Source organism: Nicotiana tomentosiformis, chromosome 6 (genome assembly GCF_000390325.3).
Source record: "Nicotiana tomentosiformis chromosome 6, ASM39032v3, whole genome shotgun sequence".
Taxonomy (NCBI): domain Eukaryota; kingdom Viridiplantae; phylum Streptophyta; class Magnoliopsida; order Solanales; family Solanaceae; genus Nicotiana; species Nicotiana tomentosiformis.
In genome coordinates this window covers 55006188-55033452 of record NC_090817.1, presented here as the reverse complement: position 1 = coordinate 55033452, position 27265 = coordinate 55006188, and the positions used below count along the sequence as shown (strand labels likewise).

At 38.8% G+C, this 27265-nt stretch overlaps 1 protein-coding gene across 6 annotated transcripts in view; it reads left to right on the top strand.

Moving 5' to 3' along the window:
* The window catches only part of LOC108945758 (uncharacterized), a 63003-nt gene that overhangs the window by 32106 nt on the left and 3632 nt on the right, over window positions 1-27265 (top strand). For all 6 annotated transcript variants that reach the window (XM_070177373.1, XM_070177372.1, XM_070177374.1 and 3 more), the window contains one exon: window positions 14918-14976. In XM_070177373.1, the coding sequence (XP_070033474.1) occupies window positions 14918-14976 (59 nt within the window). The remainder of the gene's footprint in view (window positions 1-14917; window positions 14977-27265) is intronic.

Sequence of the window (27265 nt, the reverse complement as noted above, 5' to 3'; positions counted from 1 at the left end):
AACCAAGAATCAACTATTAAGCATGCTTTCCAGAAAAGTTGATAAAGGACGCAAGTAAAGCACAACATCAACATATATGGATGATATGCATCAAGTAGCATGTATATGCATGTCTCTACATGATTCTACAATGTCCATGCAGGTGAAAGAGTATCTCTGCCTCAGTTGACACCCCCGGGTGCTCGACACTTCCCAGGTGTCCCATATCATTGCGCACACACTTCCTAATGTAATATGGGTAATCACGTGACTCCTGAGGATGGATCCAAATCCATGAGCCGAGCATCATAGCTCCATAAAGAATCATCAATATCTCAGAAATCAGTCATCGAACCGCACAAATGTACCATCGTGCCCAATCATAATATCCGCACGGAATGTCCCGTCATGCCAACCTCAGTCCATAGCAGAGTACCATTGCATGCGTGTATGCTTATGAACAAGAAATAAGCATATATGATGCATATGGACAGAGGAAATCACCCTGCAGAGATATATGCATATGTACAAGTATGACTACGGCTACAATGTATAATCCAACATACCAAATAGCCCTTCATGTCAAAATAAAGCATCAAAAGCCTTGACATAATATCTATAGCATGATTAAAGCTGCTCAAGTAGTCATACAAACAAATAAAACATAACATAGACCAGAAGAAGTACACCTCAACCAAGGCATAATGAAGCTTAAATTCTACTCCCAAATATGGTATAACCTCAGCGCCCGCATATACGCTCGTCACCTCGCATATACGTCACCCCCCAAACATGTAATATTTTGCATATATGTCCATTTTATGAAAAATTCCCTCAAATCAAGGCTAGCCAAGCTACTTACCATATCCGGAATAGGCTTCAACCTTCCAATATGCTCCTTCCTCTATCCTTGCCTTTCAAATGCTCCAAATCTAGCCAAATAATACTTAACAGGGTCAAATAAAGTCATAGAAACCAATTCCAAACAATAAAGCTTCAATCTTAAATCAAATCTCAAAGATCAATAAAAAGTCAAGTCGGGCCCACATGGTAAAAATCTGATTCCAAGGTCAAATGCCATTGTCTTATAACCCAATTCGAATATGTGATTGGTTTCCCAATTCGAGTCCAAATTGTTCAAAACCTCAAAATACACTCACTTAAGATTTAGACAAAACCCCTAGATTTCTCTCTTTGATTCCATGTTTATGTGTAGAAATTCATACGGAATCAAGGTTTATGAATAATTCCAAGTAAGAATTACTTACCCTCAAGATTGGGGGTGAAATCCCTCTTTAAAATCTCCTTTTCCCGTTCTCCAAAACTCAAAAATGGTGAAAATAAGCTAAATCACGAAATCTGGACAAAATATACCCTGGGCTGAAATTGTGACTCGCTATCCCGAAGGCCACCGCGACCGCGACGCGCTCCACGCGCTTGTAAAGAACACCCATGCGCACACCTACGCGATCGCGACCTCCTGCACGTGTTCGCGAAGGAAAAATCCCTAGCCCCAAATTCAATCTACGCGATCGCCATCCTAGCCCACGCGATCTCGATTCACTGTTGTGCATAAAAAAACCATCAGTTGAATCATGTTCCAAAATGCTCCGAAACCACCCCGAAAATCACTCGAGCCCCCCGGACCATATCCAATCATCCTAAAAAGTTCATATACCCTATACAAACTTGGGCAAAGTGTCATGACCCGCCACATCATCATGCCATGTAGGTGCCACTTGGCATATATTTTTGCCATATGGAAAGCTTACATAGGAAAGAGGCTAGCACTTGTAGGAAGGTTCTAGAAAAATATAAAGGTTTCCCTAGGAAGACCCTAGAACCCTATGGAATTGCTAGGAAAGTCCTTGGAAATTTCTAGCTATATAGAGAATTCTAGAAAGGAGACTTACATGTAAATAATAAGGGACTTGCGTAATAATTTTTATTTACTCACTAGCCCCTAGGAGACTAGTATATAAATTCATTTGTAATTCATCAAGCAAAACAATCAAGTTCTCTCTAATACAAGAGCTTCCTTTGGCAATTCTCACTCGTTCTAACATTCCCTTAGCGATCTTTAGTGTATTAAGGCTGACTTGGCATAACAAGATCGTGAGCGAGTTGCGCAAGATCGTGAGCAAGTTGTCAAGTGTCGCACGTGCTCTTAGTTTAAGTCTAAGGATGTGACAACGTGGTATCCTAGCGAATGTTGCAACTAAGGGAATGGTGAACGACGAAGAGATTAATGCTGCCAACACCCAAGCCAACGTCATCCAAAATGCTGCTGGCAAGAACGTACATAACAAAAAGAGGAATGCCACCAACAAGAGCCAGGAGGTGTCGCCCGAGGTTGTGCCAAACGAGGGGCTTACATCCCAAGAACCATCTGCCATTGAGGCGAGCGAGGATAAAGTGGAGGTCCTGCCGGATGACGTCTCGCTCGGTAAAGAGTGGGTGATGAAGGTGAACTCGGGGATGGACGTCGTCAAGATCTTTGGCCAACACTTGGGGAAGGTGGAATGCACCCTTAGCGTTCTTGAGGGACACACTCTTGAGGATATTGAGAGTATCCGAAATGACTTGGAGAGACGTACGCAGACTGAGATGGAGCTAAGGCGAACCATCAATGCCTTGGAATGCAGACTCATGGAGGCCTTGAGTACTATTGATGCTACGAAGGCAAATATAGAGTCACTCGAGGGAGGCCACGATCGAGGCTCCCAAACCGTCGGTGTTCAAAGGTGTTCGTGATGCACAAGAAGTGGAGAGCTTCCTTTGGAGCTTGGAGAACTATTTCAGGCACGGCAAAGTGCGAGACGACGAGGCCAAGATCAACACTGTTGTGTTGTACCTCTCAGAGATTGCCGTGCTGTGATGGCGTCGAAAGTGTATTGACATTGAGAAAGGGTTATGCAAGATTGAGACGTGAGAGCAGTTCAAAAAGGAGTTGAAGAAGCAATTCTACCCGATTAATGTGGTGTACGACGCTAGGCGGAAGCTAAGGGAGCTCCGACAGAGGACCACGATTCGGGAGTATGTGCGCGAGTTCACTACCTTAATGCTACAAATCCCGTCATTATCCGAGGAAGATTCCCTCTTCTACTTCATGGATGAGTTGAAAAATTGGGCAAAGTAGGAGTTAAGAAGACATCAAGTAGCCAACGTGGATAAGGCCATAGCGGTAGCCGAGTCGCTCGTTGACTTCAAGATGGAGTCTGCCAAGTCCAAAGAAGGCAACGCCGAGAGAGCTGGGGGAGATCATGACAAGGACAACGGGAAAGACATAGTCGAGTTATATAAGGGCAATGGCAAGGGGCCATCCCATAATGGACATGGGTCCAAGAGAAACGGCAAGGGGCCGGAAAACAGTAGCGATTACGTGCCTAAGGGAGGGTGCTACTTCTGCAAAGGATCACATCGGGCAAGCAGAGTTGGGGAAGCTTGCAACAATGATCGGGAACTTTGCTCAGGCACACAAGGGTAACACTAGAAGGAACCGCCTTTAGTGGGGGATGCGCTTGGAATCTAAGCTGAAAGTAGGGGATTCCAAAGCCTATCTTGGCGCCATGCAAATGGAGCATGGTGGCAGCAAGAAAAGTTGGGTGTACATAGTTGAAGTGGATGGCGAGTTACAAAGTGATGGCACGCTATCAGAATTAGACGATGCACCAAGCAGAGGGGTCAAGTTTTCCAGTAAAGCTGGGACCACGGAGGGCAACCAAAGGAGTGGAAACATAAACCCGATGCTTGAGAAGCTGCTAGACTTGGTCGAGTCATGGGGAGATTCAGGCCAAGAGCAAGGAGAGGCATCCGATGAGCGGAGGATCGAAGCCATCATTGCTAGCCGTCCAAAGTACAAACGGGGCAAGAAAAAATGTGACTAGTACCTTGTGACATGGGAAGGCGAACCACTTCATAGGGCATCAATGGCTAATGGACAAAGATCTCCGACGACGCCAAGGCGAGATGCACGCGTACGTGTTGATGCTTTGTGCCAAGGGCGACACACAATTGGGTGGGGGAGAGTGTCATGACCCGCCACATCATCATGCCACGTAGGTGCCACTTGGCATATATTTTTGCCATATGCAACGCGGCTAGCACTTGTAGGAAGGTTCTAGAAAAATATAGAGGTTTCCTTAGGAAGACCCTAGAACCCTATGGAATTGTTAGGAAAGTCCTTGGAAGATTCTAGCTATGTAGAGAATTCTAAAGAGGGGACATACATGTAAATAATAAGGGACTTGCGTAATAATTTTTATTTAGTCACTAGCCCTAGGAGACTAGTATATAAAGAGGGATATTCATTTGTAATTCATCAAGAAAAATAATCAAGTTCTCTCTAATACAAAAGCTTCATTTGGCAATTCTCCTGTATTCAAACATTCCCTTAGCGATCTTTAGTATATTAAGGCTGACTTGGAATAACAAGATCGTGAGCGAGTTGCGCAAGATCGTGAGTAAGTTGTCAAGTGTCGCACGTGTGCTTAGTTTAAGTCTAAGGACGTGACAAATGGCTCGAAACACTAATAACATCAAAACCATGAATTAAGCCTCAAACCAAAAATCTCAAATATTCTTAAGTTCAACATTTCAACTTTCAATTAAATTTGTCAAATCAACCCCCGACCACCCGAGATCCGAACCGAACATATGTACATATCCTAAATCATCATACGAATTTATTGGGACCTTTAAATTACCAATCCGAGCCTGTTAACCCAAAATGTTTACTTTGGTCATTTTTTTAACCTTAAGCCTTTAGTTAGGAATTAAGTATCCCAAATCACTCCTGAACCAAACCACCCATACCTGCAAGTCATAAAATAGCAAACCAACCTGCGGGTAGCATGAAACAGGGGAATAAAGTTCTAGAATTCAAAATGACCGGTCGAGTTATTACATTCTCCGTCTCTTAAACAAATGTTCGTCCTCGAATGAGTTTAGAAATGTACCTGGACCGTTGAAAAGGTATGGATATCTGCTCCGCATATCTGACTCGGCCTCCCAAATTGCCTCCTTGCTCGATTTCTCCTTCACCAAAGGGATCTCCTTTGACCTCAACTTTCGAACATGCCTGTCCAAAATAGCTATCGGCTCTTCTTCATATGCCAAATTCTCATCTAGATGCACTGTGCTGAAGTCCAAAACATATGACCTATCTTCCTAATACTTTCAAAGCATAGAAACATAAAATACCGAATGTACCCTCGATAGGCTAGGAGGCAAAGCAAGCCTATAAGGCAACTCACCAACTCTCTCCACCACCTGAAATTGGCCAATAAACCTATGACTCAACTTGCCCTTCTTTCCAAATCTCGTCACACCCTTCATTGATGAAACTTTCAGAAGTACCTTCTCACCCTCCATGAATGCCACATCACGAATCATCTTGTCCGCATAACTTCTCTGCCTACTCTGTGCTGTCCAAAGTCGTTCTTGAATCACCTTTACTTTCTCCAAGGCATCTGTAGATTTTTTAGAAGAAGCAAAGGTTTCTTGTATTTTTGTATATTTCTTACATCCCTAAGCAAAGGTATTTATACACTAGGTCCTATGACTATTTTAGGAAGGAAAATAAATTACAATCAGAATCAAATCTTTTTCAATCATAATCAAATCTTTCCTAATAATTAAGCCAATCAACACTCCCCCTCAAGTTGGTACAAATATGTCACACATGCCCAACTTGCAAACCAGTGTATGAAAAGTCCGTTTGTTGAGACCCTTGGTACACATCAGTTAATTGTTTTTCTGATGGCACATAAAACAAACTCAAGACACCAGTTGTAATTTTTTCTTTGATGAAGTGTCAATCAATTTCCACATGCTTATGTTGTATTGGATTATTAGCTATACTGATGGCAGCCTTATTGTCACAGTACAATGAAGGTTTTCCTTTTTCACACAGTCTCAATTTCTCTAGTAGCTTTTGTAGCCAAAGCAGTTCGCAAACACCCTGGGCCATAGCTCTATATTCTGCCTTCGCACTTGATCTAGCAGCTACACTTTGCTTCTTGCTTCTCCAAGTAACGAACTTTCCTCCTACGAGCGTACAATAACCGGATATGGATCTTCTGTCATCCAGAGATACAACCCAATCCGCGCTTGTAAAGGCTTCTATTTGGAGGTGATCATGTTTGGAGAAAAGTAGACCTTTCCTTGGAGCAGACTTCAGATACCGCAAAATGTGAAAGACAACTTTGCATATGAGGATCTCGGGGATCATGCATGAACTGACTCATCAGGCTAACTGATAGGCTATGTCTGGTCTAGTGTAGGAGAGATAACTGAGTCTTCCAACCAGCCTTTGATATCTCTCCTTATCAACTGATTCTCCAACTCCGCTTTGTAACTTGTGATCGTTTTCAACGGGCGATTCTGCGGGTCTGCAACCTGTCATACTAGTTTCTTTCAAGAGATCTATAATATACTTCCTCTGAGAAGTAAAAGATTTCTCTTTTTGATCTAGCAACCTCAATTCCTAAGAAGTACTGCAATTTTCCTAGATCCTTGATCTCAAATTCATGTGCCAACAACTTCTTCAATTTGGCCATCTCCTCTTTGTCATCTCCTGTCATTACTATGTCATCAACATAAACTCTGAAAATAGTGAGTTTATCCGTATGATGTCTTATGAAGAGGGTGTGATCAGCATTGCTTTGTTGGTAACCAAAGGAGGTCATTGCTTTGCAGAATCTGTCAAACCAAGCTCTTGGGGATTGCTTCAGTCCGTACAAGGCTTTCTTCAATCTGCATACTTTTCTTTGACTCTGTGCAATATCAAATCCAGGAGGAATCTCCATATACACCTCTTCTTATAAGTCTCCATGAAGAAATGCATTCTTTACATCAAACTGTTGCAAGTCCCAATCAAGGTTAGCTGCACAAAACAAAGAATTCGAATAGTGTTCATCATAGCAACATGTGCAAATGTCTCTTGATAATCCACTCCATAAGTCTGAGTGAATCTCTTAGCCACCAATCTTGCTTTGAATCTTTCAATTGAGCCATCAACTTTGTGCTTCACAGTGAAGACCCATTTGCAACCAACCAACTTCTTGTTTGATGGTGAAGTGACAAGTTGCCAAGTCTTTTTTTTTGACAAGACCTTCATTTTCTCAATTATAGATTGCTTCCATTTAGGATCTGCAAAAGCTTCCCTCCAATTCTAGGAATAGACACAGAAGAAATAGACAAGACAAAGGCTCTATAGGAGGGAGACATAATTGTAGGAGACAAAATTAGATAAAGGGTGTTTGGTGGTGCAAGATCTGACTCCTTTTCTGTGAGGAATATGTTCATCTAACTTATTAGGAAATATAGATAACTCACCAGTAGAAGAAGGTTCAGTTTCGGTAGATTGCATGATGGCTTCTTCTGCTCTATTTCTCCTTGAGTAAGTTTTCAAATTAGGCCTATCCAAACGCCCAATAGTCTCCCACTGAATTCTTTCTCCAATTTTACTTTACCCTGTGACAATGTCATCAAGAGGTCCAGTAATGGAACTAGGTAGAATCACCTCTTCCTCCTTAGTGCTCTCCCCTGAAGAAGTGATGAGGTAATACTGAAATAGGGCTCATATTCTCGAAAAGTAACATCCATGCTAACAAAAGATCTCCTAGAGGGAGGATGATAACATTTGTAGCCTTTCTGTGTCGGAGAATACCTAATGAAAACACACTTTATAGCTCTAGGATCAAGTTTCCTAGAATTTCTAGTGTGGACAAAGCAAACACACCCAAACACCTTTGGATGAACAGTATATTCCTTACTACCCTTTAAAGCTTCCAGAGCACTTTGAAAATTGAGAGTTTTAAGTGGCATTCTGTTGATAAGATAAGCAGCCACTAGAATAGAATCCCCAATAAGGTTTTGTTAGATGCATGGTGAACATAAGAAATCTTGCTACTTCTAACAAATGCTTATTTTTTCTTTCAGCGGCCCCATTTTGTGCACTAGTGTAAGGACAATTTGTATGATGGACTATCCCATTGGACTCCAAATAAGCACCAAATCTTTTATCCATGTATTCGCTGCCATTGTTAGTTCTCAAAATTTTTATTTTGGCATCAAACTGAGCACAAATCATCTTATGAAATGATTGAAAATAAGAGAAAACTTCACTTTTGGCTTTTAACAAATATACCCAAGTCATCCTAGTGCAACAATCAATTAAAGTAACAAACCATCGACTTCCACACAAAGAAACAGTTTGGGTAGGACCCCATACATCAGAATGAATAGTCATAAACGAAGTTGTGTTTCTATTATCATTCACAGGATAAGAGTTTCTAGTATGCTTGGCATATTCACACGCATCACAGAACAATGATTCAAATTGAGACCTTGAAAACAAATCGGGATGCAACTTCTTCAAAACAAAGAATGATGGATTCCTAACCGTCTATGCCGCTGTATTATTTCTTGGTTGGCATCCTTAATTTACCCAGAAAAGGGTTGACCAATGTTTTGAATTTCATCCAATATATACAAGTCATCATGCAATTTACCACTGCCAATCATTTTCCCTGTTTGAAGATCTTGAAAAATACAATGATCGGGAAAGAACTCGATTTTACAGTTTAGAGCTTTGGTGATGGCGGTACCGGATAAAACATTGAGAGGGAACTTTGGGACATGGAGCACGGATGATAGTTTAATATTAGGAGTACAAACGACAGAACCTGTTCTAGACATAGGTGTTAAAGAACCGTTGGCTATTTTAACATTATCTCTTTTGAGACACGGAGAATAGTTTTGAATGCCTTTAGAAGAGCCTGTCATGTGTCTATTTGCACTAGAATCAACAATCCAAAAATTAAGGTGAGCAGCATAGACAGTCCCTCATTGCATATAATTAGATGTGGCAACATTAGCGGAATCAAGTTTGGTTAGGAGGTGATGGAGAAGCTGAGCATCCGAAATACAAGATTTCTCCAGAAACCGTCTCCTTCAACGACTCCATATTTTCTGCCCAATCATGAGGAAATCTGAAGAAAATTGCTCAAAATTAATCTGCCTCGCCGGAAACCAAATCTATCTCGACGGAACCGGAAGGAGTTTGTGTTGCGGATAGCCACCAAGAGAGAGAAAACTCCATCTCTTTGATAAAAACGGAACCCTAGTGCTGCGGGGTAGTAAACTTACCTAAAAAAGGAAGCAATGGCTCTTATACCATGTAGATTTTTGAGAAGAAAAGGCTTCTTGTATTTCTTACATCCCTAAGCAAATGTATTTATATACTAGGTCCTATGACTATTTTAGGAAGGAAAATAAATTACAATCAATCACAATAAAATCAAATCTCAATCAGAATCAAATCTTTCCTAATAATTAAGCCAATCAACATCATGTACCAATTCCAACAATCTAGCCTCGCTAGGCTTAAACCAACTAACAGGAGAACAATACCGTCTACCATACAAAGCCTCATATGGAGCCTTCTGAATGCTGGCCTGATACCTATTTTTGTAAGCAAGCTCCGTCAAAGGTAAGAACTGATCCCACTGACCTTCAAAGTCAATCACACAAGCTCGCAACATGTTCTCAAGAATTTGAATGGTCCGCTTGGACTGACCATCCATTTGTGGGTGAAAAGCCATGCTGAGCTCAACCTGCGTACCCAACTCCCACTGAACAGTTCTCCAAAAGTGAGATGTGAACTGAGTACCCCAGTTTAAAATGATAAAAATAGGCACGCCATGCAAACGAACTATCTCCCTGATGTAAATCTGAGCCAACTTCTTTGAAGTATAAGTAGTCAACATCGGTATGATATGTGCGGTTCTGGTCAACCTTTCCACAATAACTCAAATAATATCAAACTTCTTCAAAGTATATGGTAAGCCTGCCACAAAGTACATAGTAATATGCTCTCACTTCCGCTCCGGTATAACCATCTTTTGAATCAAACCACTTGGTTTCTGATGTTCATATTTTAAATTGCTGGCAATTCAGGCATCGTGAACATGCCCAACAATATCCGTCTTCATCCTCCGCCGCCAATAGTGATGCTTCAAATCACGATACATATTCGTAGCACTTGGATGAATAGAATATCACGAACTCTGAGCTTCCTCAAGTATCAAGTTTCTCAAACCATCAACGTTAGGAACACATAGCGAACCCTGGAGTCGCGTAATACCATCATCTCCAATAACCACCTTCTTAGCACCACCTCGCTGCACTGTGTCCTTAAGCACTAGCAAATGGGGATCATCATTATGGCGAGCCTTAATGCGCTGAAATAAAGACGGCTGCACAACATAAGCAAGAACTCTATTAGGCTAAAAAATATCTAATCTCAAACAAAAGAGAAACTAAGAATAACAGGCCAATACCAAGCCTTAAAAGCACAAATCACAGAAACAATAAGAGAGGAAAAGAGGTGGACCTGAAATAACAATCTTCCTTTAATAGCAAAATGAAGAAAGTCGGCTACAAACTTTGAGTCCGAAATCCAGCAAAACAGTGGCTAATTCACTCCAGGAACCGGAATCCGAAATCACGAACTCGACAACGAACTCGAACCAAATCTTAGCACCTCAAGGGAAATCCATTTTTGAAACCGAAATTAAAAAGAAAACTTATGTATTTTTGTATATTTTTCTTTTCTGAAGCTCAATCACAATTGATTCAATAAAAGAAACATATTTTTGTATGTTTTCTCCTTTTCTAAAATTTAAAAAGAAAACTCAAAAAAATCTGTGGAAAACTCTAGAGAAATCCTCAAAACCCTCGTTCTTTTTTTCTCTCTCCAAAACTGGGTCCAACCCCAAAATCCGGAATGAATTCATTAAATAGGAAATCTTGAAGCCTCTTTGCTTGTTTTTCAAGAAATGGCTTATATCCGTAGATCTCTTCATGTTTTGACGGATTTTTGACAAATGGAAGGCTAGGATCAAATCCCTTAATCCTATGGCTCCCATGCATCACAAAGTGTCTGTTTGGAAAGCCACCATGTAATTGGAATTGGTGTAATTACTACCCTAGTAATTACACAGCCTAGTAATTACACAATTATGTAATTACGACGACCTGTTTGTTTGTCATAGTGTAATTACAGTGTAATTACAAGTTTACTGTTTGGTTGCACAAGTGTAATTACACAGTTAGATTAAATTTTAAATGAAGTAATTATCAAAACTTAAAAGTTAGTATAATTAATATATGCCTATAAATTTTTATAAGTATAAATGATATTATATTTGGTATTTAAGATGTATATTTTTTTCGTGAATGTATTAATTAGTAATCATATATTTATAATTAATATTGTAAAAATAATTTATATATATTTTCCAACTTAATAGTATTTAGGTTAGATACTTACAAAAACTAAAAACATATGTTTTGTAAGAACATCATGGAATTCATGTTTGATAAAATAAATTAATATTTATAAATATGTCATAACATTATTCAAATGTTTGACAAAACTAATCTATCAATTCTAACTAAAAAATGAACAACATGCAATGTGAGCCAATACTACTAAAACGAGTAAATTGGAACCATGAATATAACACAATTTAAAAATAAAAATAAAAATAGTTTAACATATGTCAAATTCCAACATAATAATAGTAAGTTCCACTACAACTTAAGATTACGAAACATAATAAGTTTATAACCACATTCAACAACGAAATTCCACTTTAATTGCATCACTCATTATATGCCAAGTTTGTTAATGACTCATTATTTCTAATATTAGGAGGTGTAGTTTCAAGAAATAAAATAATAAAATAAATAAAAAATAAAATATAAGCAATTATGGAATCACAAGAAGTAAATGTAGAGAAATAAAAGATAAATAATGTACAAAGAAAAATATATTTTAAAATTTCAAAAGAAATTAAATAGTAAAAATAAAATTAAAAAATTAAAATAATTGAAATAAAAAGTTTTAAAGAAAATAAATTAAAATAAAAACAAAAAGGAAGGAAACTAAAAAGCAACCTTGTAATTATCACCAATTCTCACACCCCCTTGAGAATTGGAGAGTGTAATTGCACCTCTCCAATTACACCCAAATTCCATGCTGACTAAGTAATTACTTGGCCAAACAAACATGCCAAACTATGTAATTACACCCAAATCAAATTCCTAGGTGGCTTTCCAAACAGGCTCAAAATCATCCCAAAAGAGAACAAAACGCGTGATGTATTTGAGGCATAATTCAGATGAAATCATGAGGAGAATATTCGAGTTTGTTAGGATTTTGGTGACGTGGAAGTAAGGGACCATTGAGGATCGAATGAGTGGACTCGACCGGAATCGGTGAGTTTTCCAGCGTGTCCACGGCGACAGCAAGGGGTGGGGGTGAGTTGTGGCTGTGGGAAATTTTTAGGTTTAGGGTTTGGAAAGTATTAGGTTTATATATGAAGATGTGGCGGATCATGGACCATTGGATGAGGAGAAGAGGAAGGGCTCCAATTTAAAAGAGAGATTGGGGCGGGTCAAGTGGATTTCGTGGGTAAAATGGGCTGGTGGGTCAAAGGGTATTGCGCTTAGCGTAAAAATCCGAAGTTGGGTAAATATTTTGTTGGATTTTTGAATTGGGCAAGACATTAGGACAAGAACTTAGTCCAAATCAACTCTTTTTCTTAAAAATGAATTAAAACAAAATTACTACAAAAGTACTAATAAATCTTATAAATTACTAAATTAATTTGAACTATACTATAAAATGTAACTATTTTTTGGTATTTTCAAGGATTATATTAAAATAAAAGTGGAGAACAATAGGTTAAAATCATAGTAAAATTAAAATAATATCACTACAAAGTCATTTGTTCACAAGGTCATTTGGCATCATCCCAATTTGCTCGTTCCAGCCTTCCTTTCTGCCTTTCTCTAGCACTTCTTGGTTTACTCATTTTCTTTCCTAATTATCACTCTTTTTCATCTCATTTCTCACATCCCACAACTTTCTTTCTTTTTTCTCTTTTTTCTTCTTCTTTTTGTCTCTCTCTCTCTCATTTTTTTTTGTTTGAAAATGACTCAATCGAACCCGATGTAGGCTGCCTACGTATCATGTTAGTCATGAATCAGACTAAGCGTAGTTCTGAAAAAGCGAGAAACAAAGTAAAGTAATAAAATAAAAATCTCTTTGGATTTTTTCATTTATATTTTTTTTGTTTTTCGAATACAAAATAGGAAGTACGATAACAAAGGACTCGACAAACTCAACTAGACTACGACAGACTCTGACACTACCTAAAAGACTCAATACTACTGGACAAGACTAGAAAGTAAAAGACAACATAAAAACGGACTCAAAGCATATAAATAGCTCCTGAATGCGACGATCCTGGCTGGGATGGTCCAGGGCGTCTGTCATGCTCAAGCTCTGTAACATGCCCCGTAAAGTTGCACCAGTGCTGGAAATAAGGGTCCTGGCGTGTGCCCCCGCCTCTTGAAGGCCGACCCTAAACAAATACTGACCATGTTGCTCCAAGTGTGCCTGGACTCGTTGAATATAGACGAGGATAGGCACGACCTTTGTAAGAACGACATGAGGTTCTAGATGACTTTGAGATCCCCAACATTTCCTATTGGACACATGCAAGACATGACTGAGACTCTTTTTACAAAATGGCCTACGTGGCCAAAAGTGGCTAGAAGTGCAAACTCAACTAGGATGACTCCTAAATTAGGAAAACACCTCACTAGATCTTACATGGCCTTAAGACTCCCAATAATCATGGTCCTCAGAATTACTTTGCAGAAATGATTCCTTTTGCAAAAACGACCGATATGGCTGTCAAGGCCTCACGTCTTCCCGTAGTAAATACCAAGCAGCTCACACTATTACCCTCTATTAAACAACTCATCTTCACCCCTTATCTTAATAACCATTCTGAGTCAAAATAGGATTTTCCGGTTGGGAGAAACAGAGATTTAACAACAAAGGCAAAATTTAGTTTCTCATGCTGCAAAGGTGAAAAAAGGGAAGGTAACCACTGGCCAAAGTCCGGAAGGAAGAAGCAATTTAAATTCGATAATTGTTATTCTATGCAAACAGGTCCCATACATTTACTTATCAGAACCCATGTATCAAGTAACTCTTGATGCCATAGCTCTCTAAGGAGTAAGTTAGAACTGATAAAGTAACAAGGAGTATGGTGCAAGCTACCACATGTGATAGTGTCTGCATGCCTACTTGACGTAGTCTCACTTTTTACTAGCCAATAAAACCTCTTTGTTTTGATTTTTCAAACATGCAAAACTTTTCTTGAAACGCAATTGAACGCCTCAATGTCCACAATATCTAATACCTAAGAGATGGATTTTCAAAGTCACGCTACAAATTAAATGAGTTGATCCTATACACCAAATCCCCGATCATTCTTTATGGGATGGAGGAAGAATTAAATAAGTTATTAATCTTATAAATGTCGTATCATGGTTCTTACTGTCTCAAAAAAATATTGCATTTCTTTAATATTACACTTTCTTCTTCAAAAAATGAACTGCTTGTTAATAAAAATAAGACATGTATTAATCTTTTTGAATAGCATTGGTTTTTAATGTATTCTTTTCTCTTTGTTTTTTTAATCTTCCTTCATTTATGTACTCCTTCTGTTTCAATTTAGATGACACACTTTCCTTATTAGTCCGTTCCAAAAAGAATGACACATTTCTACAATTGAAAATAATTCAACTTTAAACTCTTCATTTTACCCATTTTACCCTTAATAAGAAGCTTTTATAATCACACAAATACCATGGCACCACAAAGCTTTTACCCCTTAAGCTTTTAAGACCACAAGTTTCAAAAGTATTCTTTTTGTTTTTTCTTAAACTCGGTGCCGAGTCAAACTACCTCATCTAAATTGAAACGGAGGGAGTAGTAGTTTTTGTTCCCTTTAATCAGCTGTAATTTAGATCTATACTAACTTGTTTCCATCCTGATTTTATTGAATAGGTACACTAGAAAACTTATTGGAACGTGTTGAACAAGTTGAGGAGGAGCGAATTAGGAAGGTAATGCCTGCTGATTTACGATTGTGGTCTATCTGCTTCTCTTAGTAGTGACTTATCAGATGAGATTCATCATTTTCAATTGTCCGTTCTTTAATTTGTCCATTTAAATTGCCTCCTCCAGAGGAAGCCCATGCATATTTATTATCCCAGGGTATTGTTAAGAAACAGAAATTGCGATTAGATTTGATAATACTCTAATTGAAAGTAGTATATCATAGTCTTGGGTCTGCATCTTGCAGTTCTAGTATTGCAGTTGATGTGAACAGGATCCAAATTACTGTGGCTGTGAATTAGTTGCACTCCTACTGTTTTGTTCCTTTTATTCCTTTAGCTGGAATTATGATATTATTTCACAATCGTTTTAGACCATATCTGTGTTCAATGGCATATGGTGGTAATTCATCCTGCTGAAAAAAGAGAATGTGCAGAGGTGAAGAAGAGGAAAGCTAGTTTATCGTTCGTGATTTCTGACAATTAAAGAGATGTTATCTGCCAAATACCATCTTTTTGGAATTTGAGACATTTTGCTCTGTATATGCATGTGTGTCTGTGCTGGTTTTGTATTTCACAAATTATAGGATGTGAATAGCCTGAAGCAGGCCATAGCGAGAAGAAACAGTCAATCCTATGAATTAAAAGCTCTCTTAGAAAATGGTAACAATGTGGTAGTTATATGTTTGTCTCTCTTCCACCTCCAAAATAATTCTACTGTTGCATCTCAGGAAGTCATTGCTTGTAGTAATGACTTGTCACGATCCATTGTTTCATACAGAATCTATGTCCTAGGTGTATAAATAAACATTCTTTTCGCTAAGCATATATAATAAAATAGAGTGAAAATGTCCACTCCGAAACCAGTTACACTAAGAGCCGCAGAAACATGTACGGGTTCAGCAAAAGGATCCCCTGAATATAGTGTAGCTGTTGTTGATCCGGGTCGAATCTCTTCCAGCAATCACAATGGCCAATGGGTCTCAAACTATGGCAACTGGAATAGGTCAAGCTAGTCCACTTTCTTGCTTACTTTTAAATTCAGTTCTTTATGTTCGTGGTAGTCCTTTTAATCTCATATCAATTAGTCACTTAGCCAAAATACTTAACTGTTCTATTTTTTATTTTATTTATGATTGTCTAACAAGATCAAGTGGGGGATGGATCATTGGTATTGGACGTGAACTACACGGATTTTATTGCCTTATTCTTCTTAAATCACTTACATCTGGTCCTCCCTCAACAACTTATCCTATTACCGGTTTGCTCGATTTATTACATAAACCGTTGGGACATCCCATTTTATCAAAACTTCAGAACATAGTACTTGGTTAGTCTCTCTTGTCCACCCTAGAGTGTGAGTCATGTCAACTCAGTAAGCATACTCGCCCCCATTTCCCCCAATGTCCTGATAATCGAGCAGTCATCTTTCACTTTAGTTCATTAACATATTTGGGGTTCTGGTTAGGTCAGTTCTACCTTGGGATTTTGTTGCTTTGTCAGTTTTATTGAGGATTATTTTATGTTGCTCGGACTCTCCGGAAATATCGTTGGGTCTATGTCAGATTCTCCAAATGTAGTATATTTTTGGAGGATCCGATACAGGTGCGACAACATTTTGGAGAGTCCACGTAACATAGTGATTATTCCAAGTGCACTTGGATATTCTTGATGAAAAATCGATTTGAGTTTTCTATTTTTCAGACCTTTCATGCTGAAATCCAAAATCAATTTGGAGTTTCTATCCGCACATTTCATAGTGATAACGCCTCATAATACCTGTCTTTTCCATTTCAGCAGTTCATGAACTCTCATGGGATCATAATCACCCCATCTTGTCCTTACACATCCCAATAAAATGGAGTATAGTCAAATCTCTCTATAATATCATTGTTTGCTTCGACATTTTTTTGACTTTTGTAAAATGGGTGTTATACACCTATAATAGCATTTGGAGCCTAAATATATTTTGGCTGTTGTAGGCAAAAATTATCCAAGAATTAATATTTTCCTTTTCTAATGTTGCATATAAAAGATAAAAAAATTATTCAAGTTTAAAATCTCAAAAGATATAAATATATAACTAATCAAATGTTAAAGAAATCTAATAAATTATTAATAAATCCATAACTAAACGTACAAAAATTTAAACTCTAATATTTTAAAGCTACTAGAAAATCAAATTCTTTCAAGGTTGATAGAAGAACTCTGTAATTGTAGTTTGTTTCGTAGATTTCAGTATCTTAGTAGTGGTATAACGCTTGAATTGGTGAAGACTTACGTCCAAACTTTCAGCAAAAAAGTATCCAATAGCTTTTTCCTTGGAGGCAATCTAAAAGCTTAGCAGTTGAATCTTCTATCTTAGTCCAAGTAGCAGTATTTTGAGGTTCTTCGTTAGCACTTTCATCTGCCTCCATAGTGTCTTTTTCTTCCACTCCAATAACTTGTGCAATAATTTATTCATCAGCGAAAGCTTCAATAATAGGAAGTGTTACATCAAACTGCACATGTGGTAGCATCTATCGTAATGAAATTTAGACTATAAGTGATGATACATTCCCAACATCCTCGACTAGTTCTATGTTGTCACTATTAGCATTGGCATTGTCATCTGTAGGTAGGATTCCAATTTTTTTCCAACAATTGAGAATGGTGGAACCTTCACATCATTCCATGCTTCTACTAGAGTGTTAATAGCTTATCGCATATTGAACTTATTGTCACTACATAATGGATGGCTCCCATTGCGATCATATTCATCAATCAAATGCTTGATGAAGCGGCTTTTGTACCATCTGCAGGCTGAATATGTGATATCGTATTAGGTAGGAGATGATGAACCTGAAAAATTAAATGTATTAGTACAATAGCACCATTAAAAAAAAACATGATCAAGGCTACAACAAATACCTTAACATGTGTTAGTTGACTTTCGTATTCCTCGATCTTATGAGGAGTAGCATTGTCCATCAACAATAGAATCTTGCAATTTTCATCTTCAAATTTAGCATTTAGACTAAGCATGTATTGTTTGAAAATTTCACGAGTCATCCATGCTTTCTTGTTGTAAAAATAGTTGATGTATGGCAGAGAGGCCATGTCCACATTCTTATAACAACGAGGTTTAGCAATAGTTCCAATCACTAGAGGTTTTAGTTTTCTCTATTCAAGCAATGGAGTACGAATTAGAAAAATAATTTAATAGAAGTTTGATTTAGTATGTTACCTTCTCAACAATAAAATTTGGATTTAGTTTTGAGTTTAAATTTAGAAGTTTTTAAATATAAATCAATCAACTAAACGAAGCATTTAAATTTTAAGAAATTTCAATAAACTGAATCTATTTCTAAAGAGATATCTTACCCGAAACATTGCACGTTAACATTACGATGATTCTTGATTTGTCTTCCTTACGTCCGCTCTCTAGCATTTGAGCAAGAGTCTTGTCGGGAGCCATACGAAGGAAAAGGCCAGTCTCATTACACTTGAAGACATCTTTAAGTGCATAATCTTTTATTACTTCTTAAAGTTTAGTTCGGAAAGTAGGAAGGTCTTGGATGGGCGCGCTTTTAGCGTCACCATGAAAACGGTAAAATTTGATGCCGTGTCGTCGTTTGAATTGTAATAGCCCCACTAGAGGCAGATAATTTTTTTTCCTCTAGCGTGTTAATACCTATGGATTCTGCAAAATCAAGAGCTTGGGTGACGATGATTGCATCTGTCAAGATGACATGGTTTGCCCTTGCTTGAGTAAACCAAATATGTACTGCTTTGTATTAGTTTTGGATGAACAAAAGTTTAAATAATTTTTTTTCTATACATACCTCTGGATGCTCACATTCGCGCAATCTAGCCGCCTCTATATACTTATTCTTCTTGCTAAGAATGTCGGTCACTGTTTTACGACTAGTAAGTGCAAATTTCTCCTTTAGTAGTTCATCAGTGACACTAGGATTACCTTTTGTATTGGCACAATACTACCTTTGTTTTTAAAGGAATAGCTTGACGTTAGACCCCATATGGCAGGAAAAGAAAAGGAATAACTTGAAGTAGGAATAACTTTAGTGAGTTCTTCAAATTTTATTACCTGTGCAAGAAGAGAAATTCACTCTAATACTTAAACATCCAAAAATATCATGTGCAAATCTCTTCAAATAAAAAAGTATGATGTGCATATCTTAAAAAAACATGAATAGATTACGTTTAAGTATTGCATATCTTCAAGGGGCTTAGTGCTATCATAATAAAATAATATATTTTATTATAGGTTGTGCATTAAAGTTATAAAATATTTGGTCAAAATCTTGAGACTTATTATTAGTAATAATCTTAGAAAATCTATATGGCTATTATAGAAAGGTAATTTTACAAAGAGCGTACTGTCATAAAGATGGTTGTTGCTATTATAGGTAGAAAGCTATTATAGAGAGGTAAAATATAACGTAAAAAATCAGTTCCGAGAAAAATTAGAATTTGTTCGTGAATGACTGTTATATAAGGATATTATAGTGAGGTCTGCCTGTAGCTGAAAGAAACAATAGGCATCACATTCAGACTGCTTGCATGCATTTCTCACATCCTGTTTTCTTATTAATCGTATGCCATCTTCAGCTATCCAACATCAAGTTCCATTTTCTATGGCTCTTGGTGAGGCCCCGAGTGAGAACCTCGCGACCCAACATAGGCTCTTGGTGATGGACTTAAAGATCACGATGAAGAGGAAGAAGAGGCGGGTACCGAAGATCAAGTGAGGAGTCAGAACAAAGCTCATGAGTTGGGGGGAGAAGTTGCTGGCTATGGAGGCCCGAAGGAGTACTGGGGACGCGAGTGGTATGTGGACCGTGACATTTAACTGCATTAGGAAAGCTGCACGAGAGGTGTTAGGGGTTTTGAAGGGTTACTCTGGCGGTCTCAAAGGGGACTGATGGTAGACTGAAGAAGTCAAAGGAAAAGTGGAAGCCAAGAAAGCAGCGCATTTGAAGTTACTGGCAAGCACATACGAGGAGGAGAAGAGGACGAATTAGAGAATGGTATAAGAAGTCTAAGAAGGAGGTGAAGTTAGCGGTCACGGAGGCTAAGACTATATCGTTTGGTTCTTTGTATGAAGAACTGAGGGACAAATGCAGGGATAAGAAGCTATTCAAGCTGGCAAAGGTGAGAGAACGGAAGGCTCGTGATCTGGACCAAGTGAGGTGCATCAAAGACAAGGAAGGCATAGGTTTAATGGAAGATGCACATATTAAACAAAGATGACAGACATACTTCCATAAACTCCTAAATAATGAGGGAGATAGAAACGTCGTGCTTGGTGATTTGGAGCACTCTGAGAGTCATATCGAGGTTTTGGGTATTGTAGATGCATAATTTGAGGAGGTTGTGGGAGCTATGCGTAAGATGAGCATGGGGAAAAGCGACCGGGCCAGATGAAATTCCGATGGAATTTTGGAGGTAAGTGGATAGAGTAGGCTTGGAGTGGCTAATTGGGATTTTTAACGTTATTTTTAGGACGAAAAAGGTGCCCGAATAATAGAGGTGGAATACGATGTTTCTGTTGTACAAGAACAAATGTGATATTCAAAATTTTGTAACAACTATAGGGGTACCAAGTTGCTTAGTCATACTATGAAAGTTCAGGAGAGGGTGGTGGAAGTGAGGGTAAGGAGGAATGTGTCTATTTTTGAGAAACAATTCGGATTCATGCCGGGGCGTTCGACAACATAAGCCATCCATCTTGTTAGGAGGTTGGTGGAAAAGTACGGGAAAAGGAAGAAGTATCTGCATATGGTGTTTATTGACCTAAAGAAAGCATACGATAAAGTCTTAAGGGAGGTTCTTTGAAGATGTTTGGACGCTAAAGGTGTTCTTGTAGCATACACTTCGGTGATTAAGGATATGTATGATAGAGCTCAGACTCAGGTGAGGACAGTGTTAAGAGACTCAGATCATTTTTCTGTTGTGATGGGTTTACACCAAGGATCTGCGCTTAGCCCGTTTTTTTTGACTTGACGATGGACGCACTAACGTGCCAGGGGAGGTGCCATGATGTATGTTATTCGCATGTGACATGGTACTGATTGACGAGATGCGAGGTGGTGTTAACGAGAAGTTGAAGGTTTAGAGACAGACCCTAGAGTCTAAAGGTTTCAAGTTGAGTAGGACTTAGATAGAATACTTGGAGTGCAAGTTTAGTGACGTGACGGAGGAAACAGACATGGCCGTGAGTCTTGATTCACAAGTCATCCCTAAGAGAGGAAGATACAAGTATCTTGGGTCAGTTATCCAAGTGAATGGGAAAATTGACGAGGATGTCACACATCGTATAGGGGTAGGGTATAAAATGGAGGCTAGCATCCGACATCTTGTATGATAAGAATGTGCTGCCGAAACTCAAAGGTAAGTTCTAATGAGTGGTGTTAGGCCGACTATGTTGTATGGAAGAGAGTGCTGGCCAGTTAAGAACTCCCATAGCCAGAAGATGATAGTAGAAGATGAAAGTAGCATAAACGATGATGTTGAGATAGAAGTGCGGACATACTAGGTTGGATAAATAGGAATGAAGATATCCGGGTAAAGGTGGGCGTGGTTCCCGTGGAGGACAAGATGTGGGAAGTGAGACATAGATGGTTCAAGCATTTGAAGAGGAGAAACTCAGATGCACCATTAAGGAGGTGTGAGCGGTTGGCTTTGGTGGGTATGAAAAAAGGTAGAGGGAGGCCGATGAGTATTTGAGAGAGGTGATCAGGGAGGACATAACGCGTCTTCAGCTTACCAAGGACATGACCCTTGATAGGAGGGTGTGGAGGTCGGGAATTAGGGTAGAAAGGGTAGTAAGTAGTCGAGTGTATTTCTGTTCCGTACCGGGGTATTAGGGTTAGTCTGGTAGTGTCTTGTTTTTAAATTGCTAGTATTACATGCTGTTTTCCTACTATCTTCCGCTTCGATTTCATAGTATCTTACTGCTGTTACTGCTTATTTCTATTGCTTCATTCCAACTATTTTTCTGGCTTTTAGATTGTTGTTATTATCTTGCTGGCCTTTGTTGTTGATATTGCTTGATCCTATTGTTCTTTTTTATCTTCTTTGAGCCGTGGGTCTCTCAGAAACGACCTCTCTACTTTCTTTGGGTTGGGTAAGGTCTGTGTACACACTACCCTCCACAAACCCCACTTGTGGGATTCACTGGGTTTGTTGTTGTTGTTGTTGTTGTTTCCCACTCACCTTTGTTCTCTCTTCCACGTCGTGTCTTTGGGAGCACGTGCTTTGTTCATAACCCTACTCAAGAAGTTAGCTCCTTGTGCTCTTAAATGTGTATTTCTCGGTTACTTTGAGGTCGCAGAAGTGATATCGGTGCTATTCACCTAACCTTTAACGATAGCTTATGTCTGTTGATATTACTTCTTCGAAACCTAGCCATACTTCACATGCTCAGGTAATCACTTAGACTTTTATGAGGTGGTTACCAATTTCATCTTTTGGAGATTCAGACACTCTCCCTCCTTTTCCTCCATAGCTCCACCACCTACAACTCTAGCACCACTAGCTATAGCTACAGCTCCAGCTCCACCATCTACCGCTCCAGTTCCATCATCTACAACTCCAGTTCCATCACCTACAACTCCAGTTCAACCTTCTAGGGTTCCACTACTCCTGACTTAGCGTCCAACATCAAGTCCTGATGATTCACGTCCCCTATTGGATCGTTCATCTACTGCATACTTGTCTCTCCCTAGTGCATCAGTCACACTCAGAAAGGTATTCGATCCAATCATAACTCAATCCTCACTATATTGGTTTGAGTTATCATCATTTATCATCACCCTATTATGCCTTTGTGGCATCATTGTCGTTTATTTCTATCCCTAAGTCCATAGGTGAAGTGCTATCTCATCCTGGATGGCGACGGGCTATGGTCAAAGAGATGTTTGCTTTACATGCTAGTGGTACTTGAGAGCTTGTTCCTCTACCTCCAGGTAAATCTACCGTTAATTGTCGATGGATGTATGCAGTCAAAGTTAGTCCAGATGGTCAAAATAATCGACTTAAAGCCCGCCTTGTTACTAAAGGCTATACTTAGATATTTGGGCTTGATTACTAAGATACTTTCTCCCCTAAAATTGCATATTTCCGTTTTTCTCTATCCATGGTTGTTGTTCGCTATTGGCCTTTTTATCAATTGGATATTAAGAATGCTTTTCTCCTTTGGTGATCTTGATGATGAAGCATACATGGAGCAACCACCCGGTTTTGTTGCTCTAGGGGAGTATAGTGGTCTTGCATGCCGGTTGTCAGTCCCTATATGGTTTGAAATAGTCTCCTTGAGCTTGTTTTTGTAAGTTTAGCACGGTCATTCAGGAGTTTGGTATGACTCTTCACTCTGTATTCTATAGACATACGGCTCATAATCTGCACATTTTATTTGGTTGTTGTTGCGACCAAACACACTCACGCAAGTATACGTGGTCGTCAAGTAATAGAGTAGTGAATAAAGTATCGTTCCCACGAAGACTTATGATTAACTTTTGACTAATTCAAACTCAAATAACTTATTGATTCAAGCGATTTCTTATAAAATAGATAATTTTCTAATTTACTACCTAAAAACTGTCAAGTAATGAAATACTAGAAATCAACACAACACTTAAATAGTTTTGAATAACAATCAATAGGAGATAATATTCCAGGGTCACGGGTTATCTAACAATCATGTTGCATTCTTAGCTTAAAATAACTAATTGATTTATCTGGATTGTTGATTGACAGGGTTGATATTACTCATAAGAATCTGTCGAGTCCTTACTCGCCTATTTAAGCTAACTTAATACCTATATGTCTATGGAATTAAGATTAACAAGAACGCATTTACAATTCCTGTATTGCAACCGAGCAAGGCAATTAGGTATATGTCTATCCTAATTGCGAATCCGTTCCCCGATGCCCGAGTTTAAGAACTTGCTCTATTTAATTCTATATGCAATCTAGAGTTCCCACTTTCGAGTTCAACTCTAGATTTGTAGATAGTATTTCACTGTTAGCTACTCAGCAAAATAATTAAAAACAGAATTAAATAAACAACCCAAGATGATAAAATCAACTTCGTCAAATTAAACTTCAAACATCAACATTCATGTATACCCATGACCCTAGAACAATAGGTTTCTTAGCCACTCATGTTCATACAATCATCAAAAATAATGTTTTCAAACATGAAATCAATGAATACTAGGAAAGGGATGGAAGAATTGATCAAATCCTTGCTTTCGAGTGTTTGGCGCCTCCCTCCTTTCTCTAAATCACGTCCTCTCTCAAAAATAGGTTTAGGTTGGCTTTATATGAGTTGTGGGCGTCTAGGGGTCGAAATAACCGAGTCCTAGTCGAAAAAGGACACTTTCCCGTCTTGAGCGTCCAGGGCAGCGTGGGGCGCTGGCCCTGGCGCTCAAACATTTTGGCTCCTGTAAATTGCGCCACAGCCAGCGCCCCACGCTGGCTGTGGCCCTCAAATCTCCCTTTTTGCGATTTTGTCCCGATTTTGCTCCAATTCGCGCCCTTTCGTCCCAAATTGCATCCGAATGATTCCTACACATAGAAATACCAAAATTTAGCACACATTATCATATTAAACATCTCAAATCGTCGAGACATGAGTAAAATGTGAGGTGATATATATCAAAATATGCATACATTAAGCCGATTATCAGTTGTGTTTGTTGATGATATAGTCATTAGAGGCAATGATTGAGATTGTATAATTAAATTGAATCAACATCTCTTTCAGCATTTCCAGACGAAGGACCTAGGCAAATTGAAGTATTTCCTAGGCATTAAGGTCAAGCAGTCCAAATAAGGAATTGTCATCTCACAACGTAAATATGCCCTAGGCATTCCTGAGGAGACAAGTATGATAGGTTGTAGACCCATTGACACTCCTATGGCCCAGGAACATTAAACTTCTACCACGACACGGGGAGCCTCCTCGAAGGTATAGGCGGCTGGTTGATAGGTTGAACTATCACATAATGACTCAATCTGACATTGCCTTTCATGTTAGTTGTTGTAAATCAGTTTATGGACTCTCCATGTGATAGTCACTAGGATGCAATTATTCATATTCTTCGATACATAAACTTAGCCCCAGGCAAATGATTGCTTTTTGAAGATCGAGGTCATGAGCAGATTGTTGGTTATACAAACGTTGATTGGGCATGATCACCTTGTGATATGGGGTCCATATCTGGATATAATGTTCTAATCGGAGATAATTTGGTGTTTTGGAAAAGCAAGAAACAAAATGTGGTTGCTCGATCTAGTACGGAAGCGAATACCAAGCATTGGCTTTGGCAATTTGCAAACTAATATCTATTAAGCAAATGCTAATTAATTGAAGTTTGGAGAAATCAATCCGATAAAATTTGTGTGTGATAACCAAGATGCTCTTCATATTGCATCAAATCTCGTGTTTCATAAGAGAACTAAACACGTTGACATCGTCTGTCACTGTATCATAGAAAAGATACTCTCAGAAAATATTGTTACAAAATTCGTGAAGTGAAATGAGCTTGTAGATATTTTCACCAAGTCCCTCACTGATTCTTGTGTTAGCACATTTGTGACCAGCTTGAGGGGAAGTGTTAGAATCTCGTAGAATATTCTAGGATCTTGTAGATAGAGTATAGCTTGATTTACTCCTATAATAATATACATTTTGATTCTCTTTCTTTTCTTATAACTTAGCCAAAAGCCCCAATTGCTTTGAGGGAATAATTAAGTTCTCTCTCAAACTCTCTTCTTTCTCACACAACAACAACAACAATACCAAACCCAGTGCAATCCCACACAGTGGGGGTCTGGGCCTCTTCTTTCTCACACAATGGTTGAATTTAGACCAGTTGCTCATGAGATTTGTGAAATGTGGAGTAAACGATTCTTAGAATTCTTGAAGATTTTCAATTTTCAATTTTCTCCCGTGAATGTATACTGCGATAGTAAAGCATCAATTTCTATTGCTCATAATATGGTTCTTCATGAAATAGCAAAACATGCAGAAGTAGATTGACACTTACGAAAAACTTGATAATGGACTGTGTTGTATGCCATACATTACCAACAACCACTGATTTACTTACTAAAGGACTGCAAACAAAGCAAATCGACAGTTTGATAAGCAAGCTGGCAATGAAAACTATTCTCAAGCTGGCTTGAGGGAGAGTGTTGGAGCATAGAAGATTCATCATGATATTAGCAAATCAGTATGTACTGGCGATTGACGCACTAACGCGCCACATTCAAGGGGAGGTGCCATGGTGCATGTTATTTGCGGATGACATTGTACTGATTGACGAGACGCGAGACGGTGTTAACGCGAGGTTAGAGGTTTTGAGGCAGACCCTGGAGTCTAAAGGTTTCAAGTTGAGCAGGACCAAGACAGACTACTTCGAGTGCAAGTTCAGTGGTGCGACTCAGGAAATGGACGAAGACGTGAGACTTGATTCACAAGTCATCCCTAGGAGAGAAAGTATCAAGTACCTTGGGTCAGTTATAAATGGGGAGATTGACGAGGATGTCACACACCTTATTGGAACACGGTGGATGAAATGGAGGGTCGCTTCCTGTATTTTGTGTGATAACAATGTGCCACCAAAACTTAAGATAAGTTCTATAGAGCGGTGGTCAGACCGACTATGTTGTATGGGGCTGAGTGTTGGCCAGTCATGAACTCCTATGTCCAGAAGATGAAGGTGGCATAAATGAGGATGCTGAGATGGATATGCGAGCGTACCATGATAGATAAAATTATGGATGAAGTTATTCAGGATAAGGTGGGTGTGGCCCCTGTGGAGGACAATATGCGTGAAGCGAGCTTAGATGGTTCGGATATGTGAAGAGGAGAGACACAGATGCTGTAGTGAGGAGGTGTGAGAGGTTGGTCTTGGAGGGCCTAATGAGAGGTAGAGGTAGGCCGGAGAAGTATAAGGGAGAGGTGATTAGGCAAGACATGGCGATTCTCCAGCTTACCGAGGACATGATCCTGGATAGAAAGATGTGGAGGTTGAGAATTAAGGTAGAGGGCTAGGTAGCCGAGTATTGTCCTGACTCGTACCAGTAGTTTTAGTGCATTACTTAATGTTAGTATTGTATTTTCTTATTCTTAGATTTCTGTTATTACTTGTTTCTTTCGCTTCGGTTTTCTGATTGGTTTTTTGTTGTTGTTATTGTTGGTCCTTCCTTTTTATTTTTCATGAGCCGAGGGTCTAGCGGAAGCTGTCTCTCTGCCTTCTTAAAGGTAGGGGTAAGGTCTTGCTGA